Source organism: Haliotis rubra, unplaced genomic scaffold (assembly GCF_003918875.1).
Source record: "Haliotis rubra isolate DU_JTF1 unplaced genomic scaffold, ASM391887v1 Scf444, whole genome shotgun sequence".
NCBI lineage: Eukaryota > Metazoa > Mollusca > Gastropoda > Lepetellida > Haliotidae > Haliotis > Haliotis rubra.
The window spans coordinates 456,152-473,330 of NW_025767129.1; the positions used below are offsets into that span (position 1 = coordinate 456,152).

At 43.6% G+C, this 17,179-nt stretch overlaps 1 protein-coding gene across 2 annotated transcripts in view; it reads left to right on the plus strand.

Annotated features, from left to right (window-relative positions):
• Window positions 1-11,196, plus strand: part of LOC124289607 (monocarboxylate transporter 12-like) — a 64,683-nt gene extending 53,487 nt beyond the window's left edge. Inside the window, exons 4-7 of one of the 2 annotated variants that reach the window (XM_046726200.1) lie at window positions 5,124-5,188; window positions 5,712-6,432; window positions 8,770-8,820; window positions 10,746-11,196. In XM_046726200.1, the coding sequence (XP_046582156.1) occupies window positions 5,124-5,188; window positions 5,712-6,432; window positions 8,770-8,820; window positions 10,746-10,993 (1,085 nt within the window). In that variant the 3' untranslated portion in view covers window positions 10,994-11,196. The remainder of the gene's footprint in view (window positions 1-5,123; window positions 5,189-5,711; window positions 6,433-8,769; window positions 8,821-10,745) is intronic. The other variant, XM_046726199.1, reaches the window with a different exon arrangement.
• Window positions 11,197-17,179: the final 5,983 nt, after the last annotated feature.

Below are 17,179 nucleotides of genomic sequence, written 5' to 3' on the forward strand. Positions count from 1 at the left end.
ATACTGAAATGGCGAGGAGAAGACTTTCTGAAGCACTAAGGTGGCAAATTGTCGGCATGCATGCAACAGGCATGTCCTTCAAAGCTATTGGACGACAACTGGGCTACAGTCACTCGGTCATCAGCCGACTTGTCCGAAAACATCAGATGACAGATGTGAGAGATCGTCCAAGGCCTGGACAACACAGGAAGACAACGGCCCGTGATGATCGCAGCCTGGCACGTCTGGTAAGGCGAGAACCCTTTGCCACAACTTCGGTTTTGAAGCGCCTGTGGTTACCCTACAGACAATTATCCACCAGAACCGTCAGAAATCGCCTTAGGGCACTTGGTATGAGGTCCAGAAGAGTCAGCCAACCTCCTGCTCTGTCTGATCTCCATTAGAGACGACGTCTGGAGTGGTGTATGGCCCGTCGCCAGTGGAACCTGAGGACATGGAGGAGGGTCCACTGGTCAGATGCGAGCAGGTTCCTCCTCCATGTTACAGATGGTCGAATGAGAGTGTGGAGGCATAAAAACACTGCTTACGTGCCCAGGAATATCCACCCTACTGTTCCTTATGGTGGAGGATCGGTTATGATCTGGGGTTGTCTTTCACACGACTGTAAACTTCAAATGGTGACTGTCCGAGGAAATCTTGATGGTCAGCAGTACATCCGGGATATTCTCCATCCAGTTGTCGTGCCTCACTTTGACAACCACCCGTTTGCTACTCATCCGATATTCATGGACGACAACGCCAGGCCGCATCGTTCACGTGCTGTGACCGCACATCTCCAGAATGAGGCTATCATGACATTACCTTGGCCAGTAATGAGCCCCGATTTGAATCCTTTGGAGCACATCTGGGACTTTCTTGGATGCCGTGTGAGGTTGAGAGAACCCCCTTCCCTGCATCTTGCACAGCTGGAAGCTGCTTTGCATGAAGAATGGCGGCAATTGCCACTTGATCGTATCAGAAGGTTTACCAGTAGCATGATGAGGAGGATTCAAGCTGTCATCCAAGCACGAGGGGGTTACACCCGATACTGATGCCAGACCCACCAGATGTTAACATGTGACATTCCTTGTGCATCATTTCTTGTAATAGTCAGCCATTGACAATGCTACGACCATACTTGTTCAGTGACTATTTTCATCAAGAATCAATAGTGACCAAATCACATTGGTTACGCTATTAAAACAACACGTATTGGAATCATTGTCTTGTTTTTCATTTGCCAATAGATCGTATGTTTCACAATAGCTAAGGTTCCACTATCTTTGGAATAGTGAGAGAGTTACAGCAAGTTTTGTTTCTCATCATCCAGAAAATAGGGGGGTGTTTAATTAAGTTCCAGGTGTATAGATAGACAGTGCATGATCTTTGCTGCACAATTTCAACTGGAAGGTGATTTTTGTTGCGTTGTGGCGATCCTTGAAAGAAATCTCATCATATCAACATTTTCGATTTTTGTACTTGTGCGATTGTGTAAAATCATGTTATCAACATTTTTGTTGCATATTTTGACGATTGTTTGAACACAATAGGTAATTAATAGATTTAAAAAAATATAAAACATGTAATACTTTTCTCACAAAGCATATGTACATTTGCAATTTGTTTTAAATTACAATATCCCGAAATTTCACAACCGTACAAGTTCGGTTTCACCATTGAATTAAAGAGACATAGTTGACATCGTATTGATAAGTTTAACATTCGAATTCTGAGTAAAACAAAATGGCTTTAGTAGCTTGTTGACAGAGATTTGATATAGATAATTTGAAAGAACATTTTGCATCAAATATAACTCCAAGATATTTATAAACAATAGCAGTTTTCCTTAGGTTCAACTAACTGGTTAAAATATCTAATTTGGACATCCCCATTTACGTATGGGTGATGCTCTAATTAATCCTAGTCCAGTCAGTGTCTGTCAATTGGGATGTCTAACTAATGGGAGTAAATCAAGAGGAGCGTATGACAATATGCATCAAGAGGAGGGTAGGGCAATACATAGATATAATAAAATTATGCGCTATATAAATAGCCTATTCTTATTATATGCATGAAAAGGAATGCAGGGCTGTATGCTTGGACAGGAATGTGTTCTTAGTAGGGACACGCCTCTTGCAGATGGGTAGGTGATTACGAGATTACATCTTGACAGGGGATTATCTCGCTACTTTTAGTTTTAGGCTCACGTTCTCCGTCGGTCATGGCATAGTGCCAAGTTTCGTTGTTAGAGAGGTACACGGAGCATGGCATCTGGTGTACCAGTGGTCGGAATTTCATTTAAGTGGAAGTCGTGATGGCTGAATGGGTTAGATAGCTGACGTTACGTGCTGGCGATGTCGTCCCTCACTCGTACTGGGCTTGAATCCATGATGGGAATGCAGAAAGAACCAGACAGAGATAAATTAAATTTGTTTACTTGTAAACTGACGAGCAAAAGAAAGTACACAGGTGTAATTGTTGTTGCAATTCCAAATATGCGTTCTAACTAATAAAATTATTGAAATACATTGATTGTATAGAACGCAACCATCATGTTTCATTTGCCAAAATGCAACCAAAAACATTTGTACGTGTTTTGCACGAATTTTTGCAAAATTGTGATTATTGTCCCATGCACCAGCACGTTTCTGACAGAGAGTATAAAACCTGTTTGTCGTGAAGACTGAACAATCACTTGACAGAAATCTCACGAGGAAATGCCAAAATTGACGTCGTCGCAACGAGAACGGGCCAAAGGAATGACACAAATGGGTGCTTTCAACAGCGATATTGCAAGGACATTGGGTTGCACAAGACAAATCATAATTCGGCAGTATAACCGTTTCAGTACGACAGGCCAGACATGTGATCGACCCAGAAGTGGACGTTCCAGAGTCACAACACCCCAAGAGGATCGCTATCTGCGGGTTATTCACCTACCCAACTGGATGTTGACGGTAACGTCATCAGCAGCCACATCATTGGGTCATCGCGTGAGCCGATTCACAGTGACAAGACGACTTCGTCCAGCTGGCATGTATGGGCCTACCGACCGCTGCGTGGAATAGCCTTGACCTTCCAGCATCGTAGGAACCGTCTGCAGTGGTCATCACTTCATCGCTGTTTATTGTTACAATGTCATTTTGCTGATAAAACACGTGTACTGCAGTGTGCTTCAACATACATTTTCCATTTCATCAAAAGGTTTTGTTATTTTTATAAACACAACCTGTGTACTTTCTTTTGCACATCAGTTTATCTTTACTGGTGTATGCAATATGTCAGTAAAATGACAGCCAGCCTTTACACACTTCACCCGATATGGGCATCGAACCGTGGTCACATGGCGGCTGTGAACCTTCGTGTTATTCTGAATAGTTGTCTCCCCTCAACAGGAATATACGAAACGAGATGTATCTGAGAAGATCGTAACTACATTCGACGCGGCAGGAGGAAGCTGACATTGTACTTTAACGTCATGAGATAATACGGTGATCTGTGGAATTACCTGCCAAACCGCTATATATGTTATACTTAGTACGGTGATCTGTGGAATTACCTGCCAAACCGCTATATATGTTGAACTTAATACGGTGATCGGTGGAAGTACCTGCCAAACCGCTATATATGTTATACTTAGTACGGTGATCTGTGGAAGTAACTGCCAAACCGCTATATATGTTGTACTTAATACGGTGATCTGTGGAAGTAACTGCCAAACCGCTATATATGTTGAACTTAATACGGTGATCTGTGGAAGTACCTGTCAAACCGCTATATATGTTATACTTAGTACGGTGATCGGTGGAATTACCTGCCAAACCGCTATATATGTTGAACTTAAGACGGTGATCGGTGGAAGTACCTGCCAAACCGCTATATATGTTATACTTAGTACGGTGATCTGCGGCAGTAACTACCAAACCGCTATATATGTTGTACTTAATACGGTGATCTGTGGAAGTACCTGCCAAACCGCTATATATGTTGTACTTAATACGGTGATCTGTGGAAGTACCTGCCAAACCGCTATATATGTTGTACGTATCGGTAACCTGTGGCCGAAGGTAACTGCCAAACCGCTATATATGTTATACTTAGTACGGTGACCTGTGGCTGGAGGTAACTGCCAAACCGCTATATATAAAATACTTAATACTGTGACCTGATGCTGGAAGTAACTGCCAAACGCTATATATGTTAGATTTTGCACTGTGACCTATGGCTGGAGGTAACTGCCAAACCGTTATAAATGTTGTACTTAATACTGTGGCCTGTGGCTGGAGGTAACTGCCAAACCGCTATATATGTTGTACTTAATACGGTGACCTGATGCTGGAAGTAACTGCCAAACAGCTATATATGTTGTACTTAATACGGTGACCTGATGCTGGAAGTAACTGCCAAACCGCTATATATGTTATACTTAATACGGTGACCTGATGCTGGAAGTAACTGCCAAACCGCTATATATGTTATACTTAATACGGTGACCTGATGCTGGAAGTAACCTCCAAACCGCTATATATGTTATACTTAATACGGTGAGTTGTGACTGGAGGTAACTGCCAAACCGCTATATATGTTATACTTAATACGGTGACCTGATGCTGGAAGTAACTAGCAAACCGCTATATATGTTATACTTAATACGGTGACCTGATGCTGGAGGTAACTGCCAAACCGCTATATATGTTATACTTAGTACTGTGGCCTGTGGCTGGAGGTAACTGCCAAACCGCTATATATGTAGTATGACTTGGAGGTAACTGCCAAACGCTATATATGTTATACTTAGTACTGTGGCCTGTGGCTGGAGGTAACTGCCAAACCGCTATAAATGTTGTACTTAATACTGTGGCCTGTGGCTGGAGGTAACTGCCAAACCGCTATATATGTTGTACTTAGTACTGTGACCTGTGGCTGGAGGTAACTGCCAAACCGCTGCCAAAATTGTGTCAGTTTATATGGCAGATGGACTGAGGGCTTCAAACATAAAAAAGACTGATTAGGCTGAGATAAGTACACACAATTATAGAAATATTAGTTTTAATCAGGTCACTTTCAGTCCATGGAGGATGAAAGTCAACATCAGTATGTTGTTTCTGATAAACAATGGGGTCACTCTATCGTCTTTGTTCTAGGTTTGGGGGAGGGCTTGGTCTACACCGGCTCCATCGTCATTCTAGGCTTCTACTTCCGGGATCAGGTGAGTGAGCGAGTAAGATAGGCCACGTCCTGCTTCGAGCAGTAATGTATTTGTTTGATTTTTTTTGGGGGTGGGGTGGGGGTGGGGTGGGGTGGGGTGATACAGTGAAACTGTTTTAACTGGTATAGTAAAATCTATAGATTTAATTGTAGATAATCTGGATTCAAAAGTAGAACCAAAGGTGTCCAAGGGACACAACTCTGTCCAGTGAATTAGTGTCCGGTCCACCTGAGTACCACGTGACCTTCTGTGGCAGCAGCATTGTAACCCATTCAGTTACACTGAGTTATAGAGCACTGACTTTTCATTCAATCACTGAAATCATGTTAGGTTTCATAAATATAAATTACCTCTTGCATGAACATCAAAGTGAAAGAAAGTGAAGTGTCTGATCTTGGATTACATCAAGGGTTTGGGAAACTGAATGCTTTCATCATTCCACAGGCTTATATAGGACATATGTTGTATCTTGCACTCTCTGTTGACGGTACCGAAACGTCTGTCTATCTACGTGTTGTTACAGGTGAGCTTAGTGACTGGCGTGGGAATGGCGGGAGTTGGGATGGGCACCTTCTTCCTCCCTCCACTGACTCAGTACCTGCTGGACAACTACGGACTTAAAGGATGCTTCCTCTTCTTGGGAGCAATAGCGTTCCACGCAGCGGAATTCGGGGCACTCATGAGACCGTCGAATCTCGAGACGGAGTTAGCGGTCAGTGCTAAATCAGGGAAATCTGTCTGTCAACGAATCCTTACTTCTTTGTGTGGACGATGTGATCGGGTAGGGGAGATGTTCCACCCAGCATTTCTCCTGTTGCTGTTGGCAACGTTCTCCTTCAGCGTCGGTAACTTCATCTCCTACCTCTTCCTCCCCGACATCTTTATCAAACAAGGTTCTTCTCCTCAAGAAGCTTCCTTCCTCTTCTCCATGGTAGGAATAGGAGGAGCCCTGGCAAGACTTCTCGGGGGATTCGCTGCCAATGACCCAAATATAGGACCTTCTGTTCTATTCTCAGGAACATATGGTGTCATAGCAACTATAGACTTTTTCATTTGGCCGATGACGAAGACAATGGTTGGGAAGGTAGCGTATGCCTTTATGTTCGGCCTGTATGCTTCAGTGGGCTGGGTGCTAATCAACCCCCTCACTCTGCATATCGTTGGGGTGAGGAACCTCGCCTCTGGATACGGGATTGCGATGTTTACCTCAGGAGTAGGAACTCTCGTGGGACCTCCCATAGCAAGTAAGTGCTTATAGCTATATGTTCGTATTTGTGTGTTTGTTCGTCTGATTGTTGTTAAACACAACGTTCAACCCTTTGCAAACTGTATGACGGGATCTAACAATCCAGTGATTGAAAATCTTGACTATCCATCCATGTGACGGAGATACGATTGCTGGGGGTCATATTGTAATCCCCATGAGGAGAAGGCATCGTAGTTACTTTGGAACTCAAAGTGTGGGATGCCTCTTGTCAGTCCAGTATCAGTCCTGTGGCTGCAGTGTTAGAGGCCTGTGGCTGCAGTGTCCGAGGCCTGTGGCAGCAGTGTTAGAGGCCTGCGGCTGCAGTGTTAGAGGCCTGTGGCTGCAGTGTTAGAGGCCTGTGGCTGCAGTGTCCGAGGTATGTGGCTGCAGTGTTAGAGGCCTGTGGCTGCAGTGTTCGAGGCCTGTGGCTGCAGTGTCCGAGGCCTGTGGCTGTAGTGTCCGAGGCCTGTGGCTGCAGTGTTAGAGGCATGTGGCTGCAGTTTTCGAGGCCTGTGGGTGTAGTGTCCGAGGCCTGTGGCTGCAGTGTCCGAGGCCTGTGGCTGCAGTGTCCAAGGCCTGTGGCTGCAGTGTCCGAGGCCTGTGGCTGCAGTGTCCGAGGCTTGTGGCTGCAGTGTTCGAGGCCTGTGGCTGCAGTGTCCGAGGCCTGTGGGTGCAGTGTCCGAGGCCTGTGGCTGCAGTGTTAGAGGCATGTGGCTGCAGTGTTCGAGGCCTGTGGGTGTAGTGTCCGAGGCCTGTGGCTGCAGTGTCCGAGGCCTGTGGCTGTGGCTGCAGTGCAGTGTCCAAGGCCTGTGGCTGCAGTGTGCCTGTTAGAGGCCTGTGGCTGCAGTGCTGTAGTGTAAGAGGCCTGTGGCTGCAGTGTTAGAGGCCTGTGGCTGCAGTGTTCGAGGCCTGTGGCTGCAGTGTTAGAGGCCTGTGGCTGCAGTGTTCGAGGCCTGTGGCTGCAGTGTTAGAGGCCTGTGGCTGCAGTGTCCGAGGCCTGTGGCTGCAGTGTTAGAGGCCTGTGGCTGCAGTGTTAGAGGCCTGTGGGAGGCCTGTGACTGCAGTGTTCGAGGCCTGTGGCTGCAGTGTTCGAGGCTTGTGGCTGCAGTGTCCGAGGACCTGTGGCTGCAGTGTTCGAGGAGGCTGCAGTGTGGCTGCTGCAGTGTCCGAGGTATGTGGCTGCAGTATTAGAGGCATGTGGCTGCAGTGTTCGAGGCCTGTGGCTGCAGTGTTCGAGGTATGTGGCTGTAGTATTAGAGGCCTGTGGCTGCAGTGTTGCAGAGGCCTGTGGCTGCAGTGGCTGCAGTTCGAGGCCTGTGGCTGCAGTGTTCGAGGCTTGTGGCTGCAGTGTCCGAGGCCTGTGGCTGCAGTGTTAGAGGCCTGTGGCTGCAGTGTCAGAGGCCTGTGGCTGCAGTGTCCGGGGCCTGTGGCTGCAGTGTTAGAGGCCTGTGGCTGCAGTGTTAGAGGCCTGTGGCTGCAGTGTTCGATGCCTGTGGCTGCAGTGTCCGAGGCCTGTGGCTGCAGTACCGGATCCCTGTGGGTGCTGTGTTGGATCCAATTGGATGAATTTTCGGATCCTCAGCGGTGCAGTTTGTTAAGTATATCCTAGTTATAGTGTTTCGAGCTGAGCCTGGTTGTAAGACGATGATATGATTTGTTTGCTTGTTTGCTGTTTACAATGCAACCAGCCATTAACTTGAGAAATAGACCATGCCGTCGGGGTACATCGAGATTTCCCCGCCTCTTACGACCAGTATAGGTTGCTAGGGGCTAGTTCGAACCCGACCTCACCGTATGTTGTCTGCCTATTGCCTCGTACAGCGCTTGGTGAACATTGTCCCGGGTGCTTCCAGATCTAAAGTACAGTTTCTGTAGCAACTGTTCATCTATGCATTAGTACAGACACCAGCCGGAAATCACCGCCTGGTGTCTGTCTGTATCCTCTTACGATAATGGAGCGCTCGGTGAACATTGCCCGGGTGCTCCCAGATCTACAGTTCATACCAGTTTCTGTACCATGTCTTCTTCTATTCATTAATACGGACGTTTATCTCAAGATGATGAGCTTGATTACCCATGGACCCTGATACAACAATGACCATCATGGTTTTCTGATCGTAGTGTGGTCAGTCAAAGTATCCTGTGGGGTACCGGGTCAGACTACGTCCCCTGCACCCCACTGGTTGTCATCAAGTGCAGCTGAAATAACCGAGTGACGAGGCCCAGTGACGGTTCATGCTGTACAACGCGTCAGTCACTGGATCGTGTGCTCCAGAAAAGATTATTGATACGATGGAACATGCGGCATAAAAAACACTGTGATTTTCCTTGACAGGTGTAATTGTTGAAGCGTACGGGAAATATCAAGAGGCTTTTTACTTTGCTGGTAAGTGCTTATAGTTGTAAAGATGTTCAATTTGGGACGATGTGATGTTGTTCTTCTCGAGTGAGCCCTTGTTTCCACCAACCTTTACAGATATACAGTATCCACTGTCCCCACTGATTGACCTCTCGGGGGTTACTGGTTTGCACTCTGTAACATTTACAACAAATATTCACCCCTTGATACACACAAGATAGTAATACATTGCAGGTGATTTTGAACTGAAAGTTCACACAAAGCAACATCATGATTAACTCATCTGGTGTTATATTTTTTGGACAAATGTGAACGATTACAACGAATGCGAATCGCATTGTATTGATTAAATACACAAAACCGTTTATACATGGTCATACAAATATCTGCTGAAAGTACATACAAAATATTGTTAATTGACAAATACTTTATCGACTGCTTTTAGGAAAGCTAAATATGTGTGTAGGAGGCAGACATTGTCTGTAGATGCACTATAGATTCTGTGAATAACTAAAATGGCTAAAGCGTTCGCTCGTTGAGACGAAGAATCGTGATGGATTCCCCGCATGGGTCGCTTTCCGTGATTTTAATGGACTATTTCTAAAAACATGCTTGGCTGTCACAGCTGTTGTAATGTGTCACAGTTGTAAAGAATCGTTGTCGTCTGTTGAAAGTAAGGAACCGATATATAATCCTTACAGGAATAACAAATTCCGATCTAACCATCCCCCCAATTAGCCAGGTATTACGACTGTCAACAGCTGTAATAGCCAAGGATGGTTGTACACTTAGTCCGGTCTAGTAAAGTCATATTTGGCGGTTGCACAATTTGGAACCAGAACTGGTTTTGAATATACGCTGGTCACCGGAAATCTGGTACCGGAAGTATCGTCTCGTGAGACTTACATGCCCTATTACATTTCAAGTTACAGGAGGACCAGCAGTTGTGTGGCGATCATTCTTACCCTGATACTCGGCCTAAACCTGTTTGGAGAACTTGGCCATTGTCTTTATTTTTATAATCACTGTTATGAATTTGTACGGTCTTCTAGTCTGCACTGCCTCTGTGATACTGAATTCTTTCAAAGTCTAACTCCTGGTTAACTACTGCATCTGTTTCAACGTGGGAATCAGTGAGTGAGTATGGTTTTACGCCGTTTGAGCAATATCAGTAATATCACTGCGGGGTACACCACAAATGGGCTTCACACATTGTGCCCATGTGGTGAATCGAACCCGGGTCTTCGGACTGACGAGCGAACGCTTTAAGTTTTAGGCTACCCCACCGCCCCTCAACACGGGAATCAACACGTGACACATGTCTCAATGTTACTACTGGATATTCCCGAATATCACTGTTCTATGATTGGGTTTGAAATAATGACAGTACAACCCATAATGAAATACAGATATGTGTACATGTATATACCTGAGTTTGGAACTTTCTCGCCCCTCCCCCTCACCGATTGGCCGACCTCGAGATAACCATGCTGATTGGCCGACCTCGAGATAACCATGCTGATTGGCCGACCTCGAGATACCCATGCTGATTGGCCGACCTCGAGATACCCATGCTGATTGGCCGACCTCGAGATAACCATGCTGATTGGCCGACCTCGAGATACCCATGCTAATTGGCCGACCTCGAGATAACCATGCTGATTGGCCGACCTCGAGATAACCATGCTGATTGGCCGACCTCGAGATACCCATGCTGATTGGCCGACCTCGAGATACCCATGCTGATTGGCCGACCTCGAGATAACCATGCTGATTGGCCGACCTCGAGATACCCATGCTGATTGGCCGACCTCGGGATACCCATGCTGATTGGCCGACCTCGGGATACCCATGCTGATTGGTTGATTCCGTATAATACCATGACTATATATCCTTCCTTTTCGAAAGTGCTAAAATATAACACATGTTTTGTTTGGGATAACACGTTACAGGTTCCATGTTCTTCGTGTCGTCCGTGTGTGGTCTGATGGTAGTAGTGCTGAAGAAGACGCAGTCGGACGTGCCGGAGGAGAAGCCTGACGTCCCGGAGTTGCAGATTCAGACTGACGGGAAAGACCACGCCCACCACGTTGATGAAGTCACTGTCGTCATCATGTGTCCCAGCACAGACCATCACCTCAGTCCACGTGCATCATCCGGAAAACTAAATCCCTCATTTCAAGAAGAAATTTCAAATTGAAAATATATTCATACTTAGTTTTGTTCAGAAAAATGGAATCTCAACGTATTTTTGATAAATTCCTAGAATAGGCCGACATTGGTTATTTTTATGCAGCACAAAAAGGAGTTTCCAAGCTGTTTGTAAAACCGTCTTTACAGAAGAACAAATGTGAGTGAGTAAGTGAGTTTGGTTTACCCCCGCTTTGAACACCACTACATCTGTTTCGGCGCGTCAGCTTAATGTGGGAGCCAATTGATGCGGGTCTCAGATGTTGACCATGTTCCGTGACAACCCAGAGCACGTGTGTAGTGCTCACAGACCTAGACATCTAGGCTGGCCGAACATAGATTCGAACCAACCAACTTGGTGCACGTACGCAGCAGCTCTGATAGATGAGACCGTGAAGAGTTATCCCCCTTTAAACAGACCTGTGGGAGCAGCGGGATGTATCGAGTGAGTGATAGACCGATTCGTGTTATTCAGCTACATTAAATCCATAACTATATCTGACTTAAATTATTTCTCAAACTCAACATGCGTGTGACCTTGCTGCCATACCCCTGGTGCAATGTTAAAATGAATACGGTGAAAATAGTATGAATAACTTCGAACAAGTCAACATAAAATATCTTCAGAGATGTGAAATATAAGCCCAATGTTTAAGATTAAAGTTAGTTAGTTAGTTAGTTATATGTAGATTAATGATTATTATTGTTATAACGTAACGATTTACAAATATGTTTCCTAGAAATGTTGAAAGGGCGCGTAGAATCTCCAAACAAAGCCCGCAAGATCGTCAAAAGTACACTCAATTGATCCCATAAAAAGCCGTTATGTAAACAAATGCACGTGCGTGCGTGTATATTTGAATCTCTCATCATCCCTGTCATTATCCCTATTAAATACTTCACATCTGTTAGCTACGATACATATTTTTCATGATTTTTGACAAAGACATAACGCCATAAACGATTTTAGTACTCGGGATTATTTTTATCCAAGCACCGCAATCATTACGCGGGTTCTGATTTGGCTTGTCGTATTTTCGCACATAACTAGCATCAAGAGTCTTCTTGGAGGCTACGGAAAGGGGCGAGTGGTGCCGAATGTATGCTCAGCTGATTCACAGGACTTGGAAGGTGTCAATACAAATATAAACCTCTCTGCCTTTAACCTGAACAAACGCATATCTGGTCTTGGGACCTTCACACTTTAAAGATGATCTCGACTATCTAATTCTAAACGACTTCCCGATATACTGGACTCCGAGAAAACATTGTTAGATTACATTCACTGCTTTAGACATGTACGAATACAAGAGTTATGTCCCTTCGGAAGCTTTCCCGATAACGTGATTAAGTTAACTGATAACGTGATTAAGTTAACTGATAACGTGATTAAGTTAACTGATAACGTGATTAAGTTAACTGATAACGTGATTAAGTTAACTGATAACGTGATTAAGTTAACTGATAACGTGATTAAGTTAACTGATAACGTGATTAAGTTAACTGATAACGTGATTAAGTTAACTGATAACGCGATTAAGTTAACTGATAACGTGATTAAGTTAACTGATAACGTGATTAAGTTAACTGTTAACGTGATTAAGTTAACTGATAACGTGACTAAGTTAACTGATAACGTGACTAAGTTAACTGATAACGTGATTAAGTTAACTGATAACGTGATTAAGTTAACTGATAACGTGTTTAAGTTAACATTGTACGTCACCTCAAACACAATTTCAGCCATATATTTTCGTTTTCAGAATAACATCCCATAAATATATATATAAATAAATATATTATATGCGTTTTGTTGGACGAAACGAAAATATGTAGGTTGCTCATACCGCCAATCACTGGATTAGACCAATCTGACTCTGACACAGTGGTGTGTACAACAACAGCAAATACATGCATACCTTTCACGGTTATGCATATATATGAAACATAGTCTTCAAGGACTAAAATAACATGCTTTACTCGTCACCTATTTGCTATAGCTACAACACAGGCTATTGCCAGCTTGCATTATGTTATTACATGCAAAATAGCCATTGACTGTTAAGTTTTAAACCAACGAATCTTGGTTTATACGAACACATCAAACACAAAACACGCACTCGCTGTCCATCAATCCCATCAACTGATTATTACTAGAGTTGCTGAAATAATCATAGATTTACTCCAGGTATTGTCCAACAGTTTATCATTCAGTTCTTCACACATGTTATGTATAAAAAAGTAGAGTGAGTTAGGGTTGGTACCATGTGGGTCAGCATCAGTATTTGGGGAACACTGTCCGTCAGATGCCACGGGGATACTCACGCTTTGACCAACAAGGATACTCATGTTTTAACCAACAAGGATACTCATGCTTTGACCAACAAGGATACTCATGTTTTAACCAACAAGGATACTCGTGCTTTGACCAACACGGACCCTCGTGATTTGACCAACAAGGATACTCGTGCTTTGACCAACAAGGATACTCATATTTTGACCAACACGGACACTCGTGCTTTGACCAACAAGGATACTCACGCTTTAACCAACAAGGATACTCATCCTTTGACCAACACGGACACTCATACTTTGACCAACAAGGATACTCATGTTTTAACCAACAGGGATACTCGTGCTTTGACCAACAAGGATACTCATGTTTTAATCAACAAGGATACTCGTGCTTTGACCAACAAGGATACTCATGTTTTAACCAACAAGGATACTCGTGCTTTGACCAACAAGGATACTCGTGCTTTGACCAACAAGGATACTCATGTTTTAACCAACAAGGATACTCGTGCTTTGACCAACAAGGATACTCATGTTTTAACCAACAGGGATACTCGTGCTTTGACCAACAAGGATACTCATGTTTTAACCAACAAGGACACTCGTGCTTTGACCAACAAGGATACTCATGTTTTGACCAACAAGGATACTCGTGCTTTGACCAACACGGACACTCGTGCTTTGACCAACAAGGATACTCGTGCTTTGACCAACACGGACACTCGTGATTTGACCAACAAGGATACTCGTGCTTTAACCAACAAGGATACTCATGCTTTGACCAACAAGGATACTCATGTTTTAACCAACAAGGATACTCGTGTTTTGACCAACACGGACACTCGTGATTTGACCAACAAGGATACTCGTGCTTTGACCAACAAGGATACTCATATTTTGACCAACACGGACACTCGTGCTTTGACCAACAAGGATACTCACGCTTTGACCAACAAGGATACTCATGCTTTGACCAACACGGACACTCATACTTTGAACAACAAGGATACTCATGTTTTAACCAACAGGGATACTCGTGCTTTGACCAACAAGGATACTCATGTTTTAACCAACAAGGATACTCGTGCTTTGACCAACAAGGATACTCGTGCTTTGACCAACAAGGATACTCATGTTTTAACCAACAAGGATACTCATACTTTGACCAACAAGGATACTCATATTTTGACCAACAAGGATACTCATGTTTTAACCAACAAGGATACTCGTGCTTTGACCAACAAGGATACTCATGTTTTAACCAACAAAGATACTCGTGCTTTGACCAACAAGGATACTCGTGCTTTGACCAACAAGGATACTCATGTTTTAACCAACAAGGATACTCATACTTTGACCAACAAGGATACTCATATTTTGACCAACAAGGATACTCATACTTTGACCAACAAGGATACTCATGTTTTAACCAACAAGGATACTCGTGCTTTGACCAACAAGGATACTCATGCTTTGACCAACAAGGATACTCATGTTTTAACCAACAAGGATACTCGTGCTTTGACCAACAAGGATACTCATGTTTTAACCAACAAGGATACTCGTGCTTTGACCAACAAGGATACTCATGTTTTAACCAACAAGGATACTCGTGCTTTGACCAACAAGGATACTCGTGCTTTGACCAACAAGGATACTCATGTTTTAATCAACAAGGATACTCATACTTTGACCAACAAGGATACTCATATTTTGACCAACAAGGATACTCATACTTTGACCAACAAGGATACTCATGCTTTGACCAACAAGGATACTCGTGCTTTGACCAACAAGGATACTCGTGCTTTGACCAACAAGGATACTCGTGCTTTGACCAACAAGGATACTCGTGCTTTGACCAACAAGGATACTCATATTTTAACCAAAAAGGATACTCATACTTTGACCAACAAGGATACTCATGCTTTGACCAACAAGGATACTCGTGCTTTGACCAACAAGGATACTCATACTTTGACCAACAAGGATACTCATACTTTGACCAACAAGGATACTCATGCTTTGACCAACAAGGATACTCGTGCTTTGACCAACAAGGATACTCATGTTTTAACCAACAAGGATACTCATACTTTGACCAACAAGGACACTCATGCTTTGACCAACAAGGATACTCGTGCTTTGACCAACACGGATACTCATATTTTGACCAACAAGGATACTCATGCTTTGACCAACAAGGATACTCATGTTTTTAACCAACAGGGATACTCGTGCTTTTGACCAACAAGGATACTCATGTTTTAACCAACAAGGATACTCGTGCTTTGACCAACAAGGATACTCATGCTTTGACCAACAAGGATACTCATACTTTGACCAACACGGACACTCATACTTTGACCAACAAGGATACTCATGTTTTAACCAACAAGGATACTCGTGCTTTGACCAACAAGGATACTCATGTTTTAACCAACAAGGATACTCGTGCTTTGACCAACACGGACACTCGTGATTTGACCAACAAGGATACTCGTGCTTTGACCAACAAGGATACTCATATTTTGACCAACACGGACACTCGTGCTTTGACCAACAAGGATACTCACGCTTTGACCAACAAGGATACTCATGCTTTGACCAACACGGACACTCATACTTTGACCAACAAGGATACTCATGTTTTAACCAACAGGGATACTCGTGCTTTGACCAACAAGGATACTCATGTTTTAACAAGCAAGGATACTCGTGCTTTGACCAACAAGGATACTCGTGCTTTGACCAACAAGGATACTCATGTTTTAACCAACAAGGATACTCATACTTTGACCAACAAGGATACTCATATTTTGACCAACAAGGATACTCATGTTTTAACCAACAAGGATACTCGTGCTTTGACCAACAAGGATACTCATGTTTTAACCAACAAGGATACTCGTGCTTTGACCAACAAGGATACTCGTGCTTTGACCAACAAGGATACTCATGTTTTAACCAACAAGGATACTCATACTTTGACCAACAAGGATACTCGTGCTTTGACCAACAAGGATACTCGTGCTTTGACCAACAAGGATACTCATGTTTTAACCAACAAGGATACTCATACTTTGACCAACAAGGATACTCATATTTTGACCAACAAGGATACTCATACTTTGACCAACAAGGATACTCATGTTTTAACCAACAAGGATACTCGTGCTTTGACCAACACGGACACTCATACTTTGACCAACAAGGATACTCATGTTTTAACCAACAAGGATACTCGTGCTTTGACCAACAAGGATACTCATGTTTTAACCAACAAGGATACTCGTGCTTTGACCAACAAGGATACTCGTGCTTTGACCAACAAGGATACTCATGTTTTAACCAACAAGGATACTCATACTTTGACCAACAAGGATACTCATATTTTGACCAACAAGGATACTCATGTTTTAACCAACAAGGATACTCGTGCTTTGACCAACAAGGATACTCATGTTTTAACCAACAAAGATACTCGTGCTTTGACCAACAAGGATACTCGTGCTTTGACCAACAAGGATACTCATGTTTTAACCAACAAGGATACTCATACTTTGACGAACAAGGATACTCATATTTTGACCAACAAGGATACTCATACTTTGACCAACAAGGATACTCATGTTTTAACCAACAAGGATACTCGTGCTTTGACCAACAAGGATACTCATGCTTTGACCAACAAGGATACTCATGTTTTAACCAACAAGGATACTCGTGCTTTGACCAACAAGGATACTCATGTTTTAACCAACAAGGATACTCGTGCTTTGACCAACAAGGATACTCATGTTTTAACCAACAAGGATACTCGTGCTTTGACCAACAAGGATACTCGTGCTTTGACCAACAAGGATACTCATGTTTTAATCAACAAGGATACTCATACTTT